The sequence below is a fragment of the Aphidius gifuensis genome, linkage group LG5 (genome assembly GCF_014905175.1).
Source record: "Aphidius gifuensis isolate YNYX2018 linkage group LG5, ASM1490517v1, whole genome shotgun sequence".
Taxonomy (NCBI): Eukaryota; Metazoa; Arthropoda; class Insecta; order Hymenoptera; family Braconidae; genus Aphidius; species Aphidius gifuensis.
In genome coordinates, this window is record NC_057792.1 from 6675075 (window position 1) to 6701536 (window position 26462).

At 24.0% G+C, this 26462-nt stretch overlaps 1 protein-coding gene across 2 annotated transcripts; it reads right to left on the reverse strand.

The window, feature by feature from the left end:
- Positions 1–28: 28 nt before the first annotated feature.
- Positions 29–26248, reverse strand: LOC122857386 (receptor-type guanylate cyclase Gyc76C-like). 2 transcript variants are annotated; one of them, XM_044159524.1, is made up of 14 exons: positions 25172–26248; positions 22176–22299; positions 17427–17943; positions 14879–15076; positions 5933–6746; positions 5027–5184; positions 4598–4885; positions 4255–4515; positions 4110–4181; positions 3359–4017; positions 3067–3289; positions 2766–2910; positions 2427–2683; positions 29–1509 (listed from the first exon to the last, which is right to left on the reverse strand). In XM_044159524.1, exons 3-14 carry the CDS (start codon positions 17901–17903, stop codon positions 595–597), a joined length of 4467 nt encoding a protein of 1488 aa, XP_044015459.1. In that variant the 5' UTR covers positions 17904–17943; positions 22176–22299; positions 25172–26248; the 3' UTR covers positions 29–594. The 2 variants fall into 2 exon arrangements, with proteins under 2 accessions (XP_044015459.1, XP_044015460.1); XM_044159525.1 differs by lacking the exon at positions 22176–22299.
- Positions 26249–26462: the final 214 nt, after the last annotated feature.

Here is a 26462-nt window from a genome sequence, read left to right on the forward strand (position 1 = left end):
TACGAATAATTTGCTTTCCTTCAGTGACCAAAAAAAAAAAAAATATATTTATTTTATTTTTATTTTTATATATAAAGATTAACTTAACATTATAACATCCATGAGGGCCTTGAAAACATTCAATTAATGAAAAAAAAAAAAAAAAAAGTTTTTGTCCATTAACTTTGGTTCTTTGTTAATCAAATTTCAACAAAAATAAGAAAATATTTAGTCAAAATAATAAGCAATAATAATCACCAAGCAAAACTTAAAAAAAAAAAAAAAAATTTACACTCGGTAACTACGAGTTCAGTTGATTTCTTAAAATAATAATAAAAAATAAAAAAAAAAAAACACAAATAATAATTCGCAATATTCAAATACAATTTGAATTAATCATAATTTTGAGAAAAAAAAAAAAAAATGAAAAAAACTAATAACAAAGTAAAGAATAACAATTAAATAATTGAAAGCTAGATGCCTAAATTTTGTTTAAATATATCAACTGCCCACGGGGCTAGTCTAAAAGTAAAAAAAAAAAAAATAATTATTATATAATAATAGTTAAATTATAAATGGCAACAATAGATTATTTTGTTTTTTTTTGTTTTAAAATTAAACAATTGATTCACGTTCAGATTGAATGTCATATCCAATAACACCACCATTTCTGAGAGAGACATCACTATTTCTAATTCCATTATTACCACTGATAAAATTAACAATCCAACTTTTAATTGAATTTCTAGCACTTGTTTTTTTATCTTGTACATTATCATTACATTGTTCAGGTAAAACATGATCAAGTGATTGTGTTGATTTTGATAAATCAATTGTATCATTTATACAATGATATGAATCACTTAATAATGGTTCATCAACATCATTATCAATTAAATCATCATTAATATCATTATTACATTGTAATGTATTACCATTTGAATAATTATTATTAACTATTTTATTATAATTATTATCATGATAATTTTTATAACATTTATTACAACTTTCTAATGATTTAAATGATTTTTTTGATAAACGATTTTTTAAATTTGATGAATCATTATTATTATACAATGGAAATGGATCTAATGAACGTGATTCACGTATTATTTGTAATGGATAATCACTTGTTGTTGATGATGATGCAATTGTTGATAATATACGTTTATTTTTATTTTTTTCTGGTGATAATTCAAAATAATAATCATCAAGTGCTAGTTTTATATTTGCAGCACGTATTTGTTTTTCTTCACGTAATGTTGGATTGTCAATTGTTGTTTTTGATGAACTATCAATCATTATTATTTGATTTTTGTCTAATTTACCAATACGTAAATTACGTGCTAATGCTGGACTTGAATTATCAAATTGTGATAATGTATCTTCTGTATTTAATCTTGGTAATGTTGTTATTAGTCTACTGCCAGCACAAAAACCACCAAGTAATGATGCTTGTCTTGAGTCACAATTTAATTTTGGTGATCGTCGTGGACGACAAAATAATGGTGGTAAATCACCAATGTCAACCTGAAACAAACAAAAATTTTATTTAGATTTATTTTGTTGAATTTTGATTATTATTTATCAAAATACAGTTAAACAAAAAAAATAAAATATTGATTTTATTGATAATAGCAACACAAAAGGGCATGATAATTTATAGAACATAGATGTGTTGGTGTATTACAATCTAAAGCTGATAATATTGATGAATATGTTTGTCCAAATTGTCAAAGAAATTCATCTGTTAATTTTGCTAATATGAAAAATCTTAATGCTAAAGATTTGAATTTACTTGAAAAAGTCATTAAACTTTTACAGGTAATTTATTATTATTTTATTTTATTATATTTCATTTTTTTGTCTTTCTCTGTTTGAATTTTATTTATTAATTTTTATGGTTTTATTGTTTATAGCAACACAAAAGTGCATGGCCGTTTATGGAACCTGTTGATCCAAATGAAGCACCAGATTATTATAAAGTCATCAAAAAACCAATGGGTAATCAATTATTATTTTTTATCTTATAACAATAAAATCATTATCTAGTTTCCAAGAAAAATAAAAGAATTTATATTGAAATAATAAAACAATAATTTTAACTTGATCGTGTTTGCAAAAAAATAAAATAAAAACAGTCATTTGATTTATATTTCAATTAAATTATCCTTATATTTGTTTTGGAATTTAAAAAATTAAAAATATCATAAAATAAAATAAATATTTTTATTATAAATTGCTTATATTGATTTTAAATTTATAAACAATATATTATTAAATAATATTAATTGTATTTTGTTTTTTATTTTTTTTGCAATAATCCACCAAGTTTAAATTGATAAATATGATTATTCAAAAGAAAAAGAATCTTTTAAAATTCAATATTTTCAAATATTATAATAATTAACATTATTATTATTATATATTATTTATAAAATACATACTTCACGTTTTTGTATGGCTTTTTCATTTGCTCCAGTCAACCAATAAGTTTTAACATTTCCTTTTCCTTTCATATGTACAAGCCCTCGTTCTTCAATAATATAACCACCAATTTTATCCAATGATTCTTTACATTCTCCACTTATATGAATTCTCAATGGTTCACCATTTGATTCCATTCTCGATGCAGTATTAACTGTATCACCAAATAGACAATAACGTGGCATTGTTAATCCAACAACTCCAGCAACCACAGGACCTTGATGTGATAAATAATTTATAAATTAATAGGAAAAATATAATTTAAATTTAAAAATACAATAAAATAAAAATCTACTTACCAGTATGTATTCCAATACGAAGTTTTAATGTTTCATTTGGTCTGTGTGCAATTGTATGTTGTTTAACAACACTCAAAAGATCCAACGACATTGATGCAATTTCACCAGCATGTCTATTACCATTTTTAATTGGCAAACCAGAAACCTTTTTTTACAAAAAAAAAAAAAAAAAACCAAAAAATATTATAATAATTTTTATAGCAACATGTAAATTATTATATCGATATATATTTTAATTTGAAAAAAAAAAGAAAAAAAATAAATTATAGAGTTAAAACAATTTATACTGATAATTACATACCACCATGTAAGCATCACCGATAGTTTCAACTTTGTATACATCATATCCTTTAATAACACGATCAAATAATGTATATAAATCATTGAGAAAATTAACAACTTGAAATGGTGTACTTTCAGCTGACATTGCAGTAAAACCAACTATATCACTAAAATATATTGTAACAAGATCAAAAGCCTCTGGCTCAACACCAATTCCATTTGTTAAACAATTTGCAACAGGTCTATAAAAAATTAATTAAATAAATTAATTAGAAAAAATAGCTTAAAATATATAAATTTATTAAACTTACTCAGGTAACATTCTATGTAATAAATCTTCAGTTTTATGTTTTTCTTCAGCAAGTAAACGTGTACGTTCACTAACTAAATCCTCAAGATTATTAGCATATTTTTCCATCATATCCATCATTTGATCCATAATATTACGATGTTTACCAGCTTTCATTTTTTTTAATCTTGTTCTAATTGTTTTAAATTCTGGACGTAATTCTTTATATTCTGACCAACAATCAGTTATTGTACTTATAACATAATCTGGACATTTAATATTTGTATCTAATAATATATCAATATTTGGTCTAAATGGTTTTTCTTTATTTATTGGTGGACATTTAACTTTATCAATAATTGATTTTGGCTCCATATCAACACCACCATATGGTCCTTTTCTTCCAATCATTTCATATAATATTATTGCAAATGAATAAATATCACCTTCTGGTGTACCTTTTAATGATGCACTTGGATCACGTAATAATTCTGGTGCTTTCCAAAACATATTTCTGTAATATTGATGTTCACCAATACTATCAGATTCAGCACAATGACGCATATCATGAAGACCAAAATCAGATACTTGAAGTATCCATCTTGATGTTACAACACAATTTGATGATTTTAAATTACCATGACATCGTAATGTTGTTGATTCATGAATATACAACATACCCTAAACAAATTTTCATGATAAATTTAAAATAATTTCAATTATTTCGATAAAAAACTTATTTAATTTGTTTTTTTTGTTGGCAATTAACATACCTTAATTAGATCATGAACTAGTGATGCAATAAACATGGCATCTAATTTAATATCCTCATTTTCAATGATGTCCTTTATGAAAAAAATAATAGATTAAAGCTTATTTTATTAATATATGCTAATTTAATAATAATTTTAAACTTACATAAAGACTTCCTTTGGCACAATATTCAGTTATTAATAATATTCTCATTGGCTCAACACAAGCACCAATAAATGAATTTAAATTACCATGTCTTATTTCACGAAGTGCACGCATTTCTTTCATAACATCTCTTGATATATCTTTTTTTTTTGAAAATTTAAGCTCTTTAATTCGTACAGTTGCACCATTGTAACGTCCAGTTTGAGCAAATACTTGACCACCACATCTTGATTCATATGACATTGCACTAACTAAACTTAGCTGAATAAGAAATTAAATTTATTAATCATTTACAAAATTTAAATACTGAGTTAAGTGTAATGTTTTTCTTTTTTTAAATTACCTTACTAGGTGATGACATTAAATTATCCAAATGTGGATAACCATGTATATCTTTTGGATCAATTTTCCAAAGTAAACCTTCAATTTCTTGTTCAATTTTCCAACGTCTATATATACTACTAATAACAAGAATTGTGCATAGTAATACTACTGACAAAACTATAGCAACAATAAGACTTGCAGTATGATTATCATTTTTAGGACAATGTTCATTAAGAAAACCACAACCAGGCTCAGCTTCTGGTTTATTTTTACCTGGCCAATCCATTGATTCTGATGGTCGATAAACCTGTATTAATTAAAATTTTCATCATTTAATAATTTAATAATTTTTAATTATTTAATTTAAAAAAAAAAGTTGTTTTTTTATAAATTTAAAAAAAAAAGAAAACGGACACACGATTGTACTCGTTAATTCCAACTCACTCACTAGAGTATCACCTTGCTGTTGAAATTGTCCAACTGGTTTCATTTGATAATCACATGAAAAATTATGAATTTCATAACGTCCTTTTTTTAATGCAAGAACTGAAAAATTACCCTCTGAATCACCATTCATGTCGAGTTTAATTGTTTGTCCACTTACACCTGTAACATAAAAATTATATTAGTAAATATTTTCTCGTCATTTTAGACGAAAATATCAACTAGCAAGTAAAAAGAAAATGAATCACCTATTTACCCAAGATTTATAATAATTATTAAATTAATAATATATAATAATAAATTGAAATAATAAAATAAAAATAAATAAACATTTCATACAATATTTGAAAGATTAATATTAAAAAAATTAAATTTGATATAATAATAACATTGAGTCATTACAATACGATGACTAATAAATTTATTTTTAAATTAATTAATTTTAAATTTATCCAAGATGTATGATAAAAGTAAATTTAAAAAATTAAATAAATTGTTAAATGAAATATTTATTTATTTATCCTATGATATATATTGTTGTCATAATTTTTGGCAAATTCAAAATAGTCATTAAATCATTATGTTTATATTTTACTATGCTTTTATTATTTTTATAATGATTAATTTTAATTTTAAATATAGGATAATATTTTTTATACCAATTAAACGCTACAGTATATTTTTTTATTGGGAAAATTATTCAGCAGGTTGTTTTATTTCAAGATGATTCGACAGGGAAATTTATATTAACAAATTTCGAATCTTTGTAATACCGTTTCGATTCAGTTTTCTATGCTTCAATTATTTTTATAATGAGTAATTTTAATTTAAACGCTACTTGATATTTATTGGATAATTCGTGTTAAGGCAACTTATTGCAAGAATGAAAAATTATATAAATAAAACTCACTTTGATACATGTGCTTTTGTATAATTGTTTCAATAATTTTAGTTCCATTACTAGCAACTTCTTCAACTGAAAGATTTGGTTGTTCTCTTATTAATTGATCCAATGCAGTTGCATATAATTTAACAGAATCATATAAATAAGCAGCATGTATTGATACATATTTTTCAAAATTAACAAATAAATCAGGAACAGTAAAATTAAATGGATCACGACTTGTATATTTTCGTACTTTAGTTGTAAATTCTTCATAACTTTGTATTGGTGGTGTTGATGCAACAACTAATAATGATCTAGCACGTTTAATAAAATCTTTTGGTTCAAGACAATTTTTAGTATTATCAAAATTTTCTGGTTTCCATAAGTACTTTTGTGCTTCACGTGGTGAATATGTCATCATATCAATATAAATAACCATATATTCACCATTATCTAATAAACGTTGATTTTGCATTGCATTCATCATGTCAATTAATGATATTGCAGTACCAAGAAATATATAAATACGTGTCATATTTTTAGTTTCTTGTATTAATTGAAACCATAGATTTGGCTGACAACATGGTAAACGTTCTTCACAACATGTATGACGATCTTCAACTATTTTATGATGATTTATTGTTAAATTATTTGGTTTAGCTGTTGCTTGATTTTCCAATGATTTTGCAACTGATGACCATGCTTTTTCAGTTATTATTGAAAATTTATTCCAACCATAATGACGTAATAATGCTATTACTGATTTTGTTACTTGTGTATCTGGTGGTTCTGTACGTGCAAATGTTGGTACTGTTGATGCCATATAATCCGAGCATTTCTAAAATTAATAAAACAAAAATAATTATACATATTTTATAAATTAATAAATCAATAATTCAGTACATTTTATTTTACTATTCATATGTTGTATTTTATTTGGAGATGATTGATTGTTTAATTGTTGAAATAATTATTGTTTAATTTAGCAACTCTTTTGTCGAGTTGAATGGCAGATGAATTTGTGAATCTCATATGTTGATTGTACTTTAAAAAAAATTTGATATTAACGTTTTATTAAAAAACTAACTAGTCAAAATTTCATTTACAACAATGATTATTGACGGGAAAAAAAAAAAACAAAAAAACAAAAATGGACTTTACCGTTTTGTTTAAAAAATATAGCAGTTTAAAGTTAAAAAATTCAACAATTTCAAGGATTAACCAACTTTAAATATTCATGCTTCAAGGCTATTCGTAAATTGTTCTTCATTTGCCCATTAAATTGATTAGAAATTTCTATTTTTATTAAATATTAAATAGCTAATTGTCATTTTACTTTATTATAACCCACTGATAATACCAACAAGTATCTAAATAATAATTAAAATTTGCTGTTTGTAAATTTACTTTAACTTTTAAATACAGCCTTGAATGATAAAAATACTTTAATTTAATCAAAAATTCATGTTGTTACAATAAATTTATACAAATTATGAAGACTTTATGATAATTAAAAACAATAAATTATCAGCTAGGTCACATTATGACTAAAAAAAAACAATAAATGATGTTGAATCACATCTTTTGATTGAAAAAAAAAAAAAAAAAATCTTTTTATATGATCAATTACAAACGCCCGCAGATCACAAATATTATAATTGATTCATAAATAAATCATTTTGCTTAGTCACTTCCGTGATATAAAAAAAGAGGAAAATAATAATAATAATAATAGTTTTATTATTAAATTAGTATATTTATTTATACATATATATATATCAAAATATAAATTTATAAAAAGTAATTTAAATAAAACATGAAAGAAAAAAAAAAAAAGGCCTTGAAAATTTATATAGGGCAAGAATGCTGAGGCGATTGTAAAAATAATTTGTCCTCTATTTCGAGGTCCAATTTACTGAGTTCATTAAACGTATAAAAACAAACTTTTAATATAAAATTATTATTATTGTTTATAATTTTATATCGTTAAGGAAATTTGAACGTTAGTGGTTTGTGATTGGATTGGTAGGTGGTCCCAGAATAAAATGATGATAATTTTTTATTTTTTTAATTGAAAAGCAAAAAAATAAAATAAATAAAAAAAAAAAAAGAGTAACAACAACGTATAAATTTATTATGAGTATATACACATATACACACATGTAAGCACATGTTCAAGTACCTGCAAAAAATAAATGGATATGTTGATGATAGAGAGAGTAGGGAGATAAGAAAGAGAAGGAAAAAGAAGAAAGAAGCAATAAATGTGAAAAAAAAAAAATTACGAAAATAAGGACCGCGATGAGGAGGGCGTGGTGCAGGGTGCATTGGTCATTGCCGGCCTAGCTGACTGGCGTTATTCCTGGCGGCAGTCTGCTATATTTAGACGAGACCACCTTGAGAGTGCATCCCAAGTAGTTATACCACCAGGGGAAGAAAAGTTGCACAACCAAGAATCCAAGAAATCAACGATAATCTCGGTAAATCCATTGTGTTTCAATAAGGAACCCAACACACATGTCCATATTTTTTATTTATTTTTTTCTATCTTAATCTTTTCATTGACACTTTCCTTTTTTTTTTCTCTTTTTTTCAATAGAAAATTTCGAATTTTTTAAAATACTTTTTTAGAAAATATATTTGAGAATCTTACAGGTAATTTATGGATTTATTGGTTTTATTTTTTTTTCTTTTTATTGAAATTTTATTTTATTATGAAATAGATATGTTACTTGTTTATCATCTACTCAACAATTTAAAGATAAATACACCGTTCAATATTAGAAAAAAATTAGCACCATTAGATGTACAGTCTTTGTACATCACCAGAGAATCAAAATAGCAAAATTTTTTATATTTTATTTACACACAACAATAAAGAAAAAAAATTTTATCACAAACAGATAGATAAAAAGCATCAAAATATTTCCATTTTTTTTTTTTTTTTTTCAATTTTAACAATTGGATTATTAATTTAATAGTGCAGTATAAAAAATAAGGCGTCTAGTTTTTTTTCTAGAATATTTTTCTTATAATATTTGCTATAAAACAAGTCAATGCATATTTTTTTTTGTCTTTTTAATATTATTTTCAATTTTTATAAAAGCCAGTGTTAATTTTTCTACATAAATATCACAATTTTTTTTTGTAATTTAACTATCAATATAAAAAAAAAAAAAAATTTCCATATCAAATATAAGATGTTTTTTCCTCAACTCGTAATTTATTTCACCTGTATAATATTTTCAATTTGAACTAATGCTTGTTATTTAAAAGAATAACCTTTATGCCTCAAGATCAAATGAAAAAAAAAAAAAAGAATGACTCATTTAATTATATAAAAAAAAAAATTCAAATAAAAGTAAATTCGGAAGTAGTGTTGCAAATCAAATTACCGGCATACAGAATGAATGCGCTGAAGATCGCACGCACCGTTTGCACAGTGTTCTGCACGAGATCTTTTACACATGCGCATTAGTCCGATAAAAAAAAAAAAATTATATATATATATACATAGATACAAATAGTGTGTCGGCGTGTGTAAACTAATAGATAGTACACAGTACAAGTGGCAAAGAAAAAAAAATAAAAAAAAAAAAGACTATTAAAAATTGTAAAATATGGGGGAGTAAGAGTGAGGGGAAAAAATCATAACTATACATACACAGAGAGTATAAGCAAAAGAGATTTAAATAAACATATACATATTTATATTTTTTTAATAGTTTTTTTTATGATTTTTTTTTTTTAATGTCGAGTAGAAGAGGAAGGGCAAAGTAGCATAATGGAAGTAGGCAAAAGAGGGATATAATATTGTTGATTCGATGCAGAGCACCAAAGACTTGTGTATATTTTAAAATACCAGAACCGCATATTCAGTGAGTGGCAACGAGTGCGCATACTCTGGCAAACGGGCTTTCATTTATTCGTAAATCAACAGCACTGATACTATTTTTAGATGCCGGGACAAATAGCGATAGTCTCGACGCTTGTGTATACATATATCCATATATCCTTGAATGGTGAAACTCGGCATGGACTTATAATATGCATTTTTTTTTTTTTTTATCATCCAAACGGTTTTTTACTCGAAAAAAAAAAAGGAACATAATGACTCTATTGATATTTGATACTTAATTATATTTAAATTTATAATTTTAAATGAATTTTTCATTTTTAAAAAATTAAAAATTATAATTTTATTGTTGGCCATATATTTTTTTTTATTTCAAGTTATAATTTTCTGTTCAATTTGATAATTTCATGAATAATTATGTAGTTTTTTAAATTTTTTATTTAACAGATTATATAGACATGCTGATGAAAACTTTCACGTATAGGTGGGAATATATGCCAGGTGGTCAAAGACATTCGCAAAAATATAATAAATATATTTTAATGTTTAGATAAAAATTTAACAAAATTATTATCAAATATTTTTCGTTTATATATGTTAATTCTTATATTTTATTTTTAATATTTTAGATGTTGTTTAATATACGACAAATATTGAAAAAAAAAATTGTTTTGAAATGATAATAATTAAATGCTGCAATAAATTAATCAAAAAAAAAAGAAAAAAATTTTTGATAATAAAATTTTTAAAAACTACTAAATTATTATATATTTACTATAGCAAAAAAAAAAAATACTATTCAATGATTATTATCATTTTTTCGGTGATTTAAAAATAATAATAAATTTTTTTTTTGTCTTTGATTATCAAGCGGGGTGGTCCATGTAAGATTTCCTCAGATAATGGTTCCCCCCTCGTGGCGTGACGTCGATGCCCGTGGGAGTCACCGTGACCGTGAAAACACAACATATAGTGTATTTAATAAATAAATATATAAACGCAGACCCACCCAAGATACGTGGGAACATTATTATTTCACCAAAATCTTTTTTTTTTTTTTAAAAATGCGAAAAAAAAAGAACAAATATACTTGCTACTGTGATTTTTTTGTATATTTTTCCTTTTAAATGTCATTTTTATTGTTGCTAATATATTATGTCATAATTATTTATGAAATAATAATTAAAAATAGATATTATTAATTAAAAAATGCTATATTTTGTTATTTTTTTGTTGATAAATTTATGTATGATCTAAGAATTAAGAGGTTTTTTCAAGTTAATATTGAAGTTGATTTATAAATTATGGTGTTGGATTATATTTTGTTATTTCTTTATAATACAAAGTTTGTATAAAGCAATATAGCTGTGTCTAAATATAGATACGATAAACACAGGCCAGTTAGTGTGCTGAGTTGTAACACACCATTGCATTCTTTATGATTCTTTAAGTCGCGAGTGTGTCGCGATTCTCATTCCTTTGTTAAACTGGAAATTTTTTTTTTACTCATTTTTTATCTTATTATTAGTAATGATAACAATGGATTTTAAATAACAATAAAATAGTTGATAAAAGAAAAAAAGAAAATATAATTATAATTTAAAAAATAATTATTATACTGGTGAAAAAGTTTCAAAGAAAATTAAATTAAAAATAGTAAATTGAAAATTAGATCCTAGGCTTGCAGACAAAAATTTTCGAGTGATTTTTTTTGTAACTGGTTCCTTAAAATACAGACTTATTTGTGTGACAAATTTTGATAACTATAAACATGAAGAATAACAACAAATTACCAATAACTAAAATAGAAAATTTCTATCTGTATTAACTCAAAAAAAAAAAAGATATTATGAGTAGTTAACTGGTGATTTTTTTGTTGTTATTTTTAAAGATTAATTTGCAAAATCTACCATTGAATCAAGTCTGAATTTTAACTGACTTGTTGCAAAAAAAATTAGTCGAAAATATTTATCTGTAAATGTAGGATGTCAATTTGAAGTTTTCGATTTTTTTTGCAACAAAATTTTTTCTATTTTAAACGACAATTTCAATAACTTTTTTAACTTTTACTTATTTCTAGTGAAATTTTTATCATTTACAAATTTAATTTTGCATTAAATTCTTCATTTGCTAGTTTGTATTAATAAAATTAAAAAAACACTAAAATTTTATTTATGAATTAAAAATAATTTTAGATAAAAGTTATATAAAATTGAGAGTAAGAGAAAAAGATAATCATCAAGGTAAAAAAAAAAAAAAATTAAAATAAATGAAATTTTAAGAATATATGTATGTAAAAAAAAAAAAAAAAGTTTGGCACGGCGGCAAGCAGGCGAGCATGGTGGTAGTAGCCCCCATGGGTGGACCATACCGGACACCGTGGGATTTCGCGCGAGATCGTTGCGCTGACCGGTCGTTGCTGCGAGCAATCGTGCCGGGGTCTAAATATATCCAAGATAAAGACCGCCAGTTAGCGAGCCAGTTCGACGCCGTTATCCTCAACCGTATCCCTTGGGGGGAAATGAAAAACGAAAAAGTTTAAGAAGAAGGTGAAAAAGAGGATAAGATGATTCGCTTCGAGTGAGACAAAAAATGAATAAATATATATAGATATATTTAAAAAAAAAAAAAAATGACTAAATATATTTAAAGAAAGGTAAAAAGAAAATAAAAAAGATGATGATAAAAGAGGAGGTAAAAGAGTTTGTCGGGGTGGTCGAAGGCATAACCTCACGGACACCGTGGGATTTCTTTAGGGATTCACCAGTTGGGATATTTTTTTTTTTTTTTCGTACGCTTCTCCTTTACTTTTATCTTATTCTTCTTTTCACTCTTTTGGCGACCACCGCGATTGCCAAACTTATATATACGCGGCCTAAAAAAAATTGCAACTCTTTATAATTTTTTTTTCTCTTTTTCCGTATTGTTTATAATATTTTTTATTTTTAAATTTTAATTCAGGTATACATTGTGATTGATCAAATGTGCGATTAAGATATGACAAAATTTTCTTATTTTTTCATATTATTATGATAAAAATTACGATGACCTTTGGAGTAAAAAAAAAAAAAATTAAAAAAAATTGAATTATAAGGTTAAAATAAAAAAATTAAAAAAATATAAATTTAAGTTGTAAATGCGTGTCATTGTTTTAACGAGATACTCTAATCGCCTTAATTTGTCGCCTACCAGCAGTCACTCGTGTTAATTTTAATGTCACATTATACAGAATATGGTTTTTCCTTTTTTTTTGTAATTTATTTTTCACATGTAACAATGTGCTTTAAACAATAATAGTATTTTTTAAAAATTATTTAAAATATTTTATTTATAAATAGAAAAAAAAATTTTGTATTTAAACTTTAGGTTGAATTAATTTAAACAGTAAGATCATTCTCATAAACTCTTATTTCGCTGCTTTTTTTTTTTTTTTCTTCTTATTATCATCATAAATTAATGCGCATCATATGCTATCAAGTTGTGAACTCTCTTTTACAACCAACGGTCCAATTGAGGTTTAATTGAACGTATTTTAGCTGAAACCAGCTGTATACGCAAGCCACTTTGACTAAAAATATACAAAAATTTATGTATTACAATTATGAAATTAATAAATCATTTTTTTTTTTTTTTTCTTTTCATTAAAATATATATATCTAAAAATAGAAATATATATTTTTTTATTACATATAGCACATATTTTAAGATAAAAAAATAAATCATAAATAAGTTGTTTAATTTATAGAAAAAAATAATTTTTATAAATTTTTTTTGTTTAATTTAATTTTAGAAAATTTAAATAATTCAATAGTATTTTTTGGTAATTTATAAAAACATTTAAATAATTGCAAATGTCATTTTGTAAATAAACAGTAATCGTTGGCTCAAAAGCATTTATTTCGTTGTCGTCTATTATGAATAGATATATATTTAAAAAAAAAAAAAAAAAAAACTATACTTCAAGTACAAAGATACAAAGTACATAATTGTTTCAATAATTATTTCCTTTTGTATAATGTTTTTTTTTCTTTTAATTAATTCAACACAAAAACACAGTTGTTGATATATTAATTATTTTTTTTTGAAAAAATGTTTTGATAGAAAAGGTGGAATTTATTAATTTAAAAAATACGTATGATGTTTTGATATTTTAAATTTTCTTTTTTTATTTTTTTTTTTTGTTTTACGATTTAAAGAGAGAAAGATAAAGATAGATTGTGTGTGAGACATCGTCAGTAATATACACAACACTTTAAAAACTATAAATAGACCGCGAAGGTCAGGGGAATCAGCAATTTTCATGCAAATGCCACGAGTCAATGGAATAATAACGTATTTTTTTTTTTTTTTGAATTTCTAATAATTTAAAAATCACCTATTGTTACATCCTTTAATTTTATCACACAGACTTGTATATTTTTTGATGTAAGCATATAAAATTTTAAAATTTTGGATGGTAATTTTGTTAAATTATTAAAGTTTGAAAAAAAAAAAAACAAATGTGTTAGATAAAAATTAAATGTTCAATGTTGAACTAATATTTGTTGAAAATATTAAACTAAGATGTATTTTGTTTGAAAATAAATGTTAAAATAAAAATTTAATTTTTAAAAAGAAAATGTTTGATTATGAATAATTAATAATCATTTAAATTTTTTCGAAACATTATTTCTAAAGAAATGAAATTTCGATTATTAAAAAAATTAATTTGTAGTAATATTTAGGAAAAATGTTGAGGAATTTTCCATCAGTTGTATATGCTCATAATTAAAATTTGACAAGTCGTTTGCAAGATAACGCAGATTTAATTTGTTTTTCAATATAAATTTTTTTTTTTTTTTATAATAAGACGACAATTAATGGAGTTGCATTGAAGGCGTCGGGTAATTCTTGATGAAAACTGGTTTACGACCCGGTTATGTCGTTTTATTTCCGTCCTCAAGGGCAATATGTACCGTGGATTTTTATTTTTTATAATATTTTATTTATATTCTTTAAATATGATGAAAAAAAAAGAAATTAATAATATTATTTCTTTTTTTATCGTTGATGGAAAAAAGATAACGAGATATGTATTGAGAGTTTATATAGAAAAGAAAAGTTTTAAAACTTACGTAGCTGATCATTGGTATGTTTTTAGACCATGCAACAGTTGCCTCAACAAAACATTGGCCCTCCGGACCAAAAAATGCAGCAACACCATCACAAATCATATCGACCATTGCTCTTGTTGCATCAACTGTTTCACCACGTGTGTCACTCCATTTCATCAATAAATTAACAGTCGGCAAAATATTTGGATCATTGTTTACCTGAAAATATGGAATATTTAATTATCAAAAAATTAATGTTTCAATTCTTTTATTGAGATTTTTTTTCGAAAAGAAATTTCGAATTTTTTTAAACACTGATAATCTCAGTAAATCCATTGTGTTTCAATAAGGAACCCAACACACTTGTCCACATTTTTTATTTATTTTTTCTATATCTTAATCTTTTCATTGACACTTTCCTTTTTTTTTTTTCTCTTTTATTCAATAGAAAATTTCGAATTTTTTAAAATACTTTTTTAGAAAATATATTTGAGAATCTTACAGGTAATTTATGGATTTATTGGTTTTATTTTTTTTTCTTTTTATTGAAATTTTATTTTATTATGAAATAGATATGTTACTTGTTTATCATCTACTCAACAATTTAAAGATAAATACACCGTTCAATATTAGAAAAAAATTAGCACCATTAGATGTACAGTCTATGTACATCATCAGAGAATCAAAATAGCAAAATTTTTTATATTTTATTTACACACAACAATAAAGAAAAAAAATTTTATCACAAACAGATAAATAAAAAGCATCAAAATATTTCCATTTTTTTTTTTTTTTTCAATTTTAACAATTGGATTATTAATTTAATAGTGCAGTATAAAAAATAAGGCGTCTAGTTTTTTTTCTAGAATATTTTTCTTATAATATTTGCTATAAAATAAGTCAATGCATATTTTTTTTTGTCTTTTTAGTATTATTTTTATTTTCATTGTACTTGAGCAATTCCCAACTGTCCTAATTCGTGTTCTTCTTCGAGAGCATCATAAATTCATCAATTTCAGAGTCATATAAGGACGAAATTTTTCGACAAAAGTTATCAAATCGAAATTAATATTTGTTCAAAGTTATATTGACTTGTAAACATTTATCATTAATACAAAATTTAAAGAAAATATTAGATTAAATAAAATTTTTGTTATCAAAAAAAAAAAATATAGGTATATCTTTCTCATGAGTGTACATGTAATTTTTTTTTCTTTTTACTTTGTGCAGTATATATACGATATGCATGCACATATATGCATGAATTTTTTATATTTATTTTGCTTCTGCACAAGTCTTCCTGAGGTGCTTCTTCAGCCCGGTTCGCCCACGCCCAAAAAACCCCAAGACCGTGAGAAGAAATTGAGTATCCGCATATATGCCTCTTTCTCTTCATCATTCCCATCGGCAACTAAAAATAAAAACCTCCTTTTTTTATTCATTTTTTTTTTCGTATTTTAATTGATGCAAAAATAAATCCTCTTATCCTTTTAAAGACCGAGATCCCTCTCTCAAAATAAAAACAAAGAAATAAAAAAATAAAAAACTTGCATCTATATATAATTTTTATAATTAATAAAAAATACATCTAAAATTTTTTACTTTCAATATGATACACGTATAATTTTGAATTTAATTTTTGTTTAAAATTATTATAAATTTATATTTTATAATAACCTATATGTATGAAACATTGTGGGAGTCAATGTAAATTACATCGTGTGAGAACGTAAGGAACCCGAAGGCACTCGTGCCGCCAAAGCACAAACGTCAGTTGTGCATAAACTTCATGTGCCTTAAATAATGGATAAAAATAATAATAATAAATGAACAAACTAATATACATACATCTAAAAAGATAATGAAAACGATGAGAGCTGTAGAAGTGCCTTAACGTACCGCCAAAGAACACAAGAAAAATTGACAAGAGCGCCAAAAGAATATTCAAAATATGAAAAAAAATTAAATTAAAAATTGAGAGAAAAAAAAATATAATAAACTGAGAAAATATTTGATGTTACAAAGAAAGCATGTATAAACAAAATATAAAAATTATTGTTTACTGGAATTTTTATTTGCATAATAACCGACCGGTAGTTTACTGATATTTTTGAGTATTTGAATGAAAAGTGCCAGACGTAATGGTTGAGTCAAAAATACGCCCAATTTATTTAAAATCATAAAAATATATTTACTTATTATTTTATTAATTTATTATTCATTTTAATATTTTTCTACTTGTTAATTTTTTTTTTACATTCAAAATAATTGAAGAATTTAAAGAAAATTATATTTATAAATTGCAAAAATTTTTGAATACAAAAATTTGACAAATAAACCTTTAAAAAATGTTAATATTATTTTTTTGTTTTGTTGATAAAACTATTGTAAACAAGTAATTAATTTTAACATCAAGATAAAAATTAATTCTAGTTGTTAATCATGCCTAATCAAATATTTAAAAAAAAAAATCTAGATATAATACGTCACTGATAAAAATAAATTCTATTTATAGATAAATAATATAAAAACAATAATTAATAAAAAAAAAAAAATAATTTATATTTACCTCATCAAGTGCCATTGAAATAGCTCCAGATATTGCGAGTCCCTGCCTGTCCTTGAGTCCTCCCTTAATTGCCGTCAAATATCCAATCGTAAGATTTTTTGGTTTAAAATTTGCCCGTTCATGATTTGTATTATTAATATTATGATAAAAATTATTATTATTATTATTAATTATAGTTAAATTGCTATTATCATTTCCATGATTAATGATATCGATTGGATTATTTGAGGTCTCATTTAGGGCAAGACAGGGACCAACTACTAGTAGAATCAGCAGAAACAGGATTGACCACGTGTTTGTATGGCTGGTATCACCAAAAATATTATGCTTGTTATGATTGTTTGTTTTTATTGTATTTAACGATATGTTATTATAATGATGATGATGGTGATGATGATGATGATAATGATGATGATGCGGCTGCTGCTGGCGACGGGCAGGCCTGCGGCGGCTCGGTGATGGCGGGCCGGGGCGCATGGCCGCCGCCGCCACCGGTCAGCGCCTCCTTCTCCCTCACCTAAAAACAAAAAAAAAAAATAATTATAATTATTTTATTTTTAATTATTAAAATTTATATATTTTTATTATTATTTTTTTATATCTTGGTTATGATAAATTTGTGTGAATCAATTTTTAAATTCATTGATATATTATGTTATTTTTTTTTTTTGAATTTAAACGAATAGTTTCTTAAAAATAATTATCATGATAATACTATAATAATAATATTATTTTTATGGATATTTATTAATAATTTTTAGATAAATTATTGTGTATAATAAATAATTTATATTTAAAATTGTTTTTTTTAGTTTTTTCTTTATTTAATATTTTGTTTGTTATAAATATATTTTTTTTATTTTAGATGTTATAAAAATAATAGTGGTATTTGTTTGAAAAACAAGTGTTCTTGTATTACAACTGTAATTGAATAAAAAAAAAAAAAGATGGTACTAAAATGTTGAGCAAATGTTTTGAATGATGACTTATATTGTGGCAAAAATTTTGTTGACAATGCAAAGTTTGTAGGATGAATTATCATTGGCTTTTCATTATTAAATAATAATATTATGAATAATTATAACAGTAAATTTGGTTGTTATAAAAATGCATATAATGTTCTGGTGCACGACTTGATTCGGTTATAAATAAAATTGATATTAGAAGAGAAATAGAGGGAGACTATACGTGTATAAAAATAAATATAAACAACTTGTGTGTATGCATTTCAAGGTCATAAATACTTTACAGCATTGACCCAATATTGGTTTCAGAAAATAAAATGAAAAATAGGATTGTCATCTTGAGTGTATAAAAGCAAACTTGAGCATTGGCAAATAAGGGCGTGACTAAACTGAATGTCATCATTTAACAAAATCGACTTAATTACAGCATCGATAAAATAAAACAACTATAGCTATGATAAATACAATAATAATTACAGTATTAAAAATAATTAAATAAATAAAATAAAAAAAATATAATGAATTTTTAAAAATTACATTTTATTTTTCATTTTTTATTCAATTTATTGTAAAACTATTTGTACAATTGTTCAACATAAATTATCCATATTTTGTAAATTGAATATTTTTTTTCTTATTTTTTGGTTTTTTAACATTGAGAAAGACATAATATGATAAAGAGTTGACTGTGCTAAAAATTGTTTTTCACTCGTGACTGGATCATTGCCAGGAAAAATATTTCAAAAGACATCTGTCTAAGAAGATTATTAATATTCAAAATGTTAATAATTGTTAAGTAAATATAAAAAACTGTCTATTTTATTTATTTATTATTTTCCAATGATAATTATAGAGTTAATAGAAAATTAATATTTTTTTTTTCTATTGTGTAAAAAATATGATGTGATTATGCAATAGAATCTATATGGTTCTACTTAAATTTATTAAAAATGAACATTTGAATTATAATGACAAGTTGGCGTGCTTGATCTTTATCAGGTTATATTTATTTTTAATTATCATACCAGCAGATTGATTTTGTTTTTGTTTATTTTTTTTCTCTCTACAGTCTACACCAATTTACATTAATAATTGTGCAAATAAAAAATACCTACACACAGATTAACGTTCATAAAAATAACATGGTTTTTTTATTGTTTAATAAATAAATATAAACAATGTAATATTTTTTTTATTCTTCCTACTCGTATAGTAAATTAAAATTCACAATTTTTAATACAGCAAAAAACAATCAATGATTTTTTATTAATTTTTTGTTATCATCTAAAAAAATAAGTGACATGAAATTTATTCGAAACTTGATATAAAAATATTTAATTAATTAGAAATTATAACTGCAGAAAGTTATCGAAAAAAATATCTATAAAGCCAGAAACAAATCCAGAAATATATAGGTGTGAAAATAAACTAAATATAATTTTAAAATTTCATAGTATATTTATAAATATGAAAATATAAATTGTGGTTTGTGCACCTGGGCGTTTGATAGTTGATTTCAGTGGTTTTAAAAATTTTTAACGTTATTAATATTTAAGGCCGTACTCACGCGACCGAAACACAATATCTTTATTTCTTTGCATTGAATAAAAACAGTTTTAAAAAAAATAATATACAACACTTTCAGTGCTCTTGTTAATTTTTAAATCTCACACATATGCACACACACACACACACACGTAAAACAATTTCACAGTGTTTTGCATTAAATCATAATTTTATATGCACTAAATTTTATGATGACTATTTAAAAACTAATCAACAAAAAGAAAAAAAAAATTGATATATCAAAATGATATGCATAAATAACCAAAAAAATGATGTAATTATTTTTTCTTTTCACTTCAATTTTATACATTTAAATTGATACAAATTATAATTATTTATTTTGCTTATAAAGAGTAAAATTTTAATTCAAATGAGAATTCAGTATGAGTGTTTTGCGGTACCACGACGGACGTTGACTGAGATAACGCCATTAAAATAGTACGAATGCGATAAGACGTGTTTATAATATTCAGTTGAGTCTTTCGTATTTCTTGTCTTTATTCGGTCGCAATAACACGTCACACGTATATATCCTCAATCTTCAATAAAACATTTTTTTTTTTATCAATTTCTGAGAATAAAATGTCATTTTTCATTAAAAAAATAAACAAATAATTATTATACCAATACTTTATTATGTTATTTATCGTTTATATTTTAAATATAATTTTTTTCGAATACTAACATCTTATTTTTAAATATATATTATTTATAAATTATTTCTTTAGTTATTTAAAATTATTGTTTTCTTTCGAAACAAAAATAAATATGTGTAATGGCAAAAAATATAAATCAATAATTTATTGCGTTCTATACGTTTACAAATAGACTTGTTGACTTGGTTTTTTTTGCAATGAATTGGTTAAAATTTGGATGTATTTGAGTGATAAATTTTGATCATTGAACTTGATGAATAACAACAAAAAATCAATAATTACAAAGTATTTACGTTTACAGATATTTTTTATTTCGATTGTTGATTATTTATTGTTAATCTTCAAGGTGAATCAACTCACAACAAAAATAAGATGACATCTTTGAACTGACCCATTTCAATATTTTTATGCTGCCAGTTTATGATAAAATTTCATATTTTTAACTGCAATGACAATTTAATAAATAAGGATCCTCAAGGAACCGGCCAAAAAAGTGGCACAACAGTTTTCATGTAAACCATGAACAAAAATGTAATTTGACCATGGAAATGCAATTGGGAAAGACAACTAATCGCGGCACTCTTTAACCGGTTACATCATATATAAGTTTTTGTTTTATCAGTGCTGTTTATTTATATCACGAGAGAAAAATGTCACACAAAACGTTCAAGACATTTCTGTGAAAATTTTATTTATAATTATTTCAACATGCATTTACCGACAAACGTAAAATAAAAATAAATAAATAAAAAAAATTACAGCTGATAGTGTACATTGAGTCATCTAAGCTAAAATGTGATTATTTATTTATTTGGTGATATATATAAAATTATTTACGTGTTTGAATTTGTGTCAAATTTTTGGATAAATTGGGTCGTGTGTATTTGAGTGTTTAAAATTTAATAAATAGCAATGAATAGTAACAGTTCTAATATGGATAATGTATACCATAAAAGGATTTTGTAAAAATTTTTTAGAAAAAGATTAAAATGTATATGATTAAGAAATCTTGGCAATAGAGTTCCTCTAAAAGTGCTGGACTACTTTGAGTAAAGCATAACATTTCTTGTGATAGAAAAAAGTTATTGGAAGGTTAATATTTTTGAATAGCTCTGGAAGGGTTTTTGGACTATCTCACCAACTAAATTGATAGTGTTGTTAGCTGATTATTTTGAGCATGTAATTGTTCATTGCATGTTGTCTTGGTCATCAAAGCAGTCAATCAGTTAATTGCCATGTCAGCTGTGGAGAACAAATTCTACTTGGAACATTTTCAAGTTGTGTTTTTCTAATGCAGACTCAAGCTTGTTGGGAAATATACTTTGCCTGTTGCAAAAAAATCAGTCAACAAAAGTCCATTTGTAATCGTACGATGCAATTATTAATTGATTTTTTTTTAACCATTATATTATGTTATATATATGTCATCTCGCTTGATACAGGGGAGTTATTAATTTGTGTGAATATAAGTAAATTAGATACTTGTTAGTTTGTAAGTCGTTAAATATCATGGAAAATCATTCAAATAGTGTATTATTAAATTTATTTGATATCATTCTTACCTAAACAACATGGCAGATTGGCATCGATAAAAAGATGCTCGAATTTTATTGGCTATTTTGCAGTCATCTTTCGGCCAATTTTTTCTTGCATTTGAAATTTCACAATTTAATTGCAGCCACCTGTCTATAATAAAAAAATGACTATATATTTTTTTTATAAAACTATCAACTTTGTTAATTAAAGTTAATAATTAATTTAATCATTAAGTTTTATATTTAATTTTCAAGAAATTTTTTTTTTGTAAAATAGTCTAAAAAATCATCACCACTTTTCTTTTTTCTGATGAATGAAAAAAAAAAAAAAAAAGCAAGATATTTGTTTAGAAAAAAAACAAAAAATTGTCATTTAATTAAAGGATAAAATTCAACCCTCAGATAAAATATTATTTTTCTATTTTTTCTATCTAATCAATTTTTAGTTTTTTTTTTTTCGAAATTTTGTTTTTTTTTTTTTATGTTGTGTCACGTTTGTGTCAAGATGGAAGAACAACCTGAGGCGATTAAAGGACGTGTCGAAAGCCAGTTAAAGAAAAAAAAAAAAAAAAATAAATAAAAAAAATAAGATCACTACGTTCCCTGATCGCGTGCGAGTTCGAGGCGCCCGTCAATGATCTAAAGGTGACTCGGAAGTACAAACATAAACCCGTCAATGAAATGAGCCACTGCTTTCTACTCTTTCCTTATTCTTCCCCTCTCTTATTCAAAGGGAATCCCCTAATACTCTTTAAAAAAAAAATAAAAAAATCATCTTCCATCAGGTATTAAGGTGTACACTCACTGTCTGATTTATTTTTTTTTTTTCATAATTTTTTTCTCTTTCATTCTTTTTTGGCATATTTCACCCTTTTTTTTATGATTTTTTTTAATACCTCTTTACCTCCTCATTTTTTTTCCATATATTTTATATACCTTAGGGTCTTTTTATTTATTTTTTTTATTTTAACATTCATTTTCACGCGGCCACCGGAGCGTGCGAACGTAAGATCCTTTCAGCTCCCTTGAACTACCAACATTATATATCCAAATCGATCGATGGATCCATACCGGTTTTTTATATCCAACATATTTCAAGTCTTATGTTTTTGATTTGAAATGATTATTTTTATATATTATTATAATTATTAAAAACTTTTTGCCAGTAAAACAACTAACGAACTTTTACTTCCAAAAAAAACAAATTATATTTTTCATTTAAAAAAATATCTTAATGATCATATTAAATATAAGTTATAAAAATTATTAAAAACTATTATTTATGTGTGCTAAAATTCATAATTCATAACAGAAATAAATAAGAATTTTTAATAATTTTTATAACATTTGTAAATTGTTTTTATATAAAAAAAAACTATTAAAAAAATCATACCTATTATCTTGATATTAAATAAATCGCTACATAATTATTAATTAATTTTATACTATTAAATTAATCAAATTATTAATTATTATATAACGATTCAATAAATTAATTAAATTATTTATTAAAAAGATCATTTTAATATCGCAAAAAAATTTTTAAACAGCCAATGTCAATTATATTCAATTTGATTTATTAAATTTTAATTCAATTTAAAAATTAATTTATCTGTTGAATTAAAAATAACCACTATATTGACAAAATATAAATTTAAAAATAAACATATTTAATTCAACGATATTATTAATTTATTTTAATAGACTAAATTATATATAGAAGAAACAGAATTAATTCAGAAAAAAATCTCATTAAATAATAATAATATTGTTGTAATAATAATTAAAAAAAAATATATATATATTTAAATTTATATGTGTGTGTATTTGTTGTTTTTTAAATTTATTAAAGGTCTTGTTCGTGTGTGACTGTGTGTAGTGTTTTAGTGTGTGTTGCAAATTGTGGGATAAGTTTTGTATAGTTGGCAAGAGGTGCCGTAATATTCAGATGTTAAACGGGTTATTTTAGTCTCAACACACGTCGAATGTCCGCCTGTATTATTTTATTTTTTATTTATATTTTTTTTTTTTTTGTTTTCTCTTCCTTCTTTAACACTGCTCCAAACCGCATGTGTACATTGTTCATCGCCCCTTAATACACACACACTCCATCTGTCCACCTTATTTCTGCAGATCAAGGAGAGAAAAAATATAACAAAAAAAAAAATTTCTTATTCTTGTTTAAGCAGAAGAAAAAATTATTATATTTTTTTTTATATATGTATATAATTTTACTGATATGATAATTCAAATGCGAGTGAAAAGAAAAAAGAATAAAAGAGGTAAAAAAAAAAAATGGAGTGAACAAGATGAAACGAATGGAATAAATGAGTAAAAAAAAAAAAAAAAAGAGAGGAGTAAAATTATTTTTAAATCCTCGACACAAAGCCGGAACACGTGTGCTCAGTTTGACCGCGAATCACGCCCTTAATGAACATGCAAATGGCCCTTTACTTTACCGACTCATCCGCCTTTAGTTGTATTTATTTATACACCACGTGCAGTCAATTTTATACTCCGTATATTTAAAAAAAAAAAAAAAATCAAATTACAATAAATAGATTCAACTATCATTATACCAAGAATTTTATTATTTATCGTGATAAATTTATTCGTAAATAATATGAATAAATTAATAGTCGACAAAATATAAATATCATCATCATCATAATGATCTATGAAAAAAATAATATGATTTCTTAATGATATAATTTAAATATATTTGGAAAAATCAAATTTCAAAACTTTTTTTATGAATTTTAAATCATTTTTTTTATATACTGAATAAATTTTATAATTTATTTTTGTTTATCAATTTTTAATTTACTCATTTCTTATCATGTGTATAAAATTTTTACGTTATTTTTGTCTTACTGAAGAATTTTTTTCTTTTTTAGAAATACTTAACACATTTTTAATAATACGTATGTCTGAATTTATCGTCAAAATAATATTTATATTATGCTTGGGTTTGTAAATTCTTTATTATTATTATTTTACACATTTTTTTTTTTTTTTTTTACCTGTGATTCGTGGCTGCTGCTTCCAGCATGGTAATCCAATGTCTCAAAGTGTGTGTTAATCCTTGTTCACAATTGCGAGAATTTAACAAAGTTGTAAAAATATATAAAAAAATATTTTTTTTTTTATTTTTTAATTTTAAACAATATATATTTCACAAACACAACACATGGTAACACACTTTTTTAACATAACAATGTGAAAATATTATTATCTTATTAATCACAGTATATATTTATTTAAATTATTATTTTTGGCACAGACGCGCGCAATAAAACGTATGATTTTTTGTGATCGACAGCGCACTTGTAATTATTGTTTTAAATATTATTTTAAATATGTCCATCTGGTATTTTTCATTTTACAAATAAATCAACAGCTTAAAGTAACAAGCTGTGAACATATAATAGAATGCACAGAAAAAAAAATAATAAATACAAGAAAATAATATAAACACAAAAGAAAAGTTTTTTGGAAAATATCAGTTTTCAGATAAAACGTGCCGAAATGAGTTGAAAACTTGCTCCAAAACCTTTGTTCACTTCCGCAACGATTTTTTTTTTTTTGCAGTAAATTACAAAAAAAAAAAACTTGTTTGTTATAACTCGACAATATTTTTTTTTTTTTTTTTTTTATATTATAATTATAAATTCAACACTGTCGATTGTGTCACGTCAAACTTCCACAAACAGTTCAAAATGAAAAAAAAAATAAAAAGCTAATTTTTTTAACAAAAAAAAAAAAATACAAAGATATGATAATTATGATAAAAATAGCATGTAAAAATAATCACTGTTTTATAAAACAACACGGTAATCGAAAAAGTGAGAGGAAAAAAAAAATAAATAAATAAAAAAAAAGAGTAATATTATTGTACCCTTTTTCCGTTGTTGATCAAGAAAATTGAACGTAAATATTTATTAATTTTTACAAATAAATAATTTTTTATTTCTTTGTACAGATATATATTGTATACCTATATATATTTATAATTATATTTTTAACTTGTTTAATTTATATTGTTGAAAGATATAAATGAAATAAAAAAAAAAAAAATTTGAGACCCGTGTTGTGGCGACGTGCCGCGACGTACTGAACCAACACATGATTTTGTGAATGTTTAGTATCACCAATTGTGGTATAGACGGCGCCACAATTGGTGTTGAAAAAGAAAAAAAAAAAACATCGATCATTTACTCGTTTATAACTTCGGTTATATTCGGTTTAAATATATATATTATTTATATACATATACACAAACTTCTTTGTCACACTCGTGATTGTAAATTATTA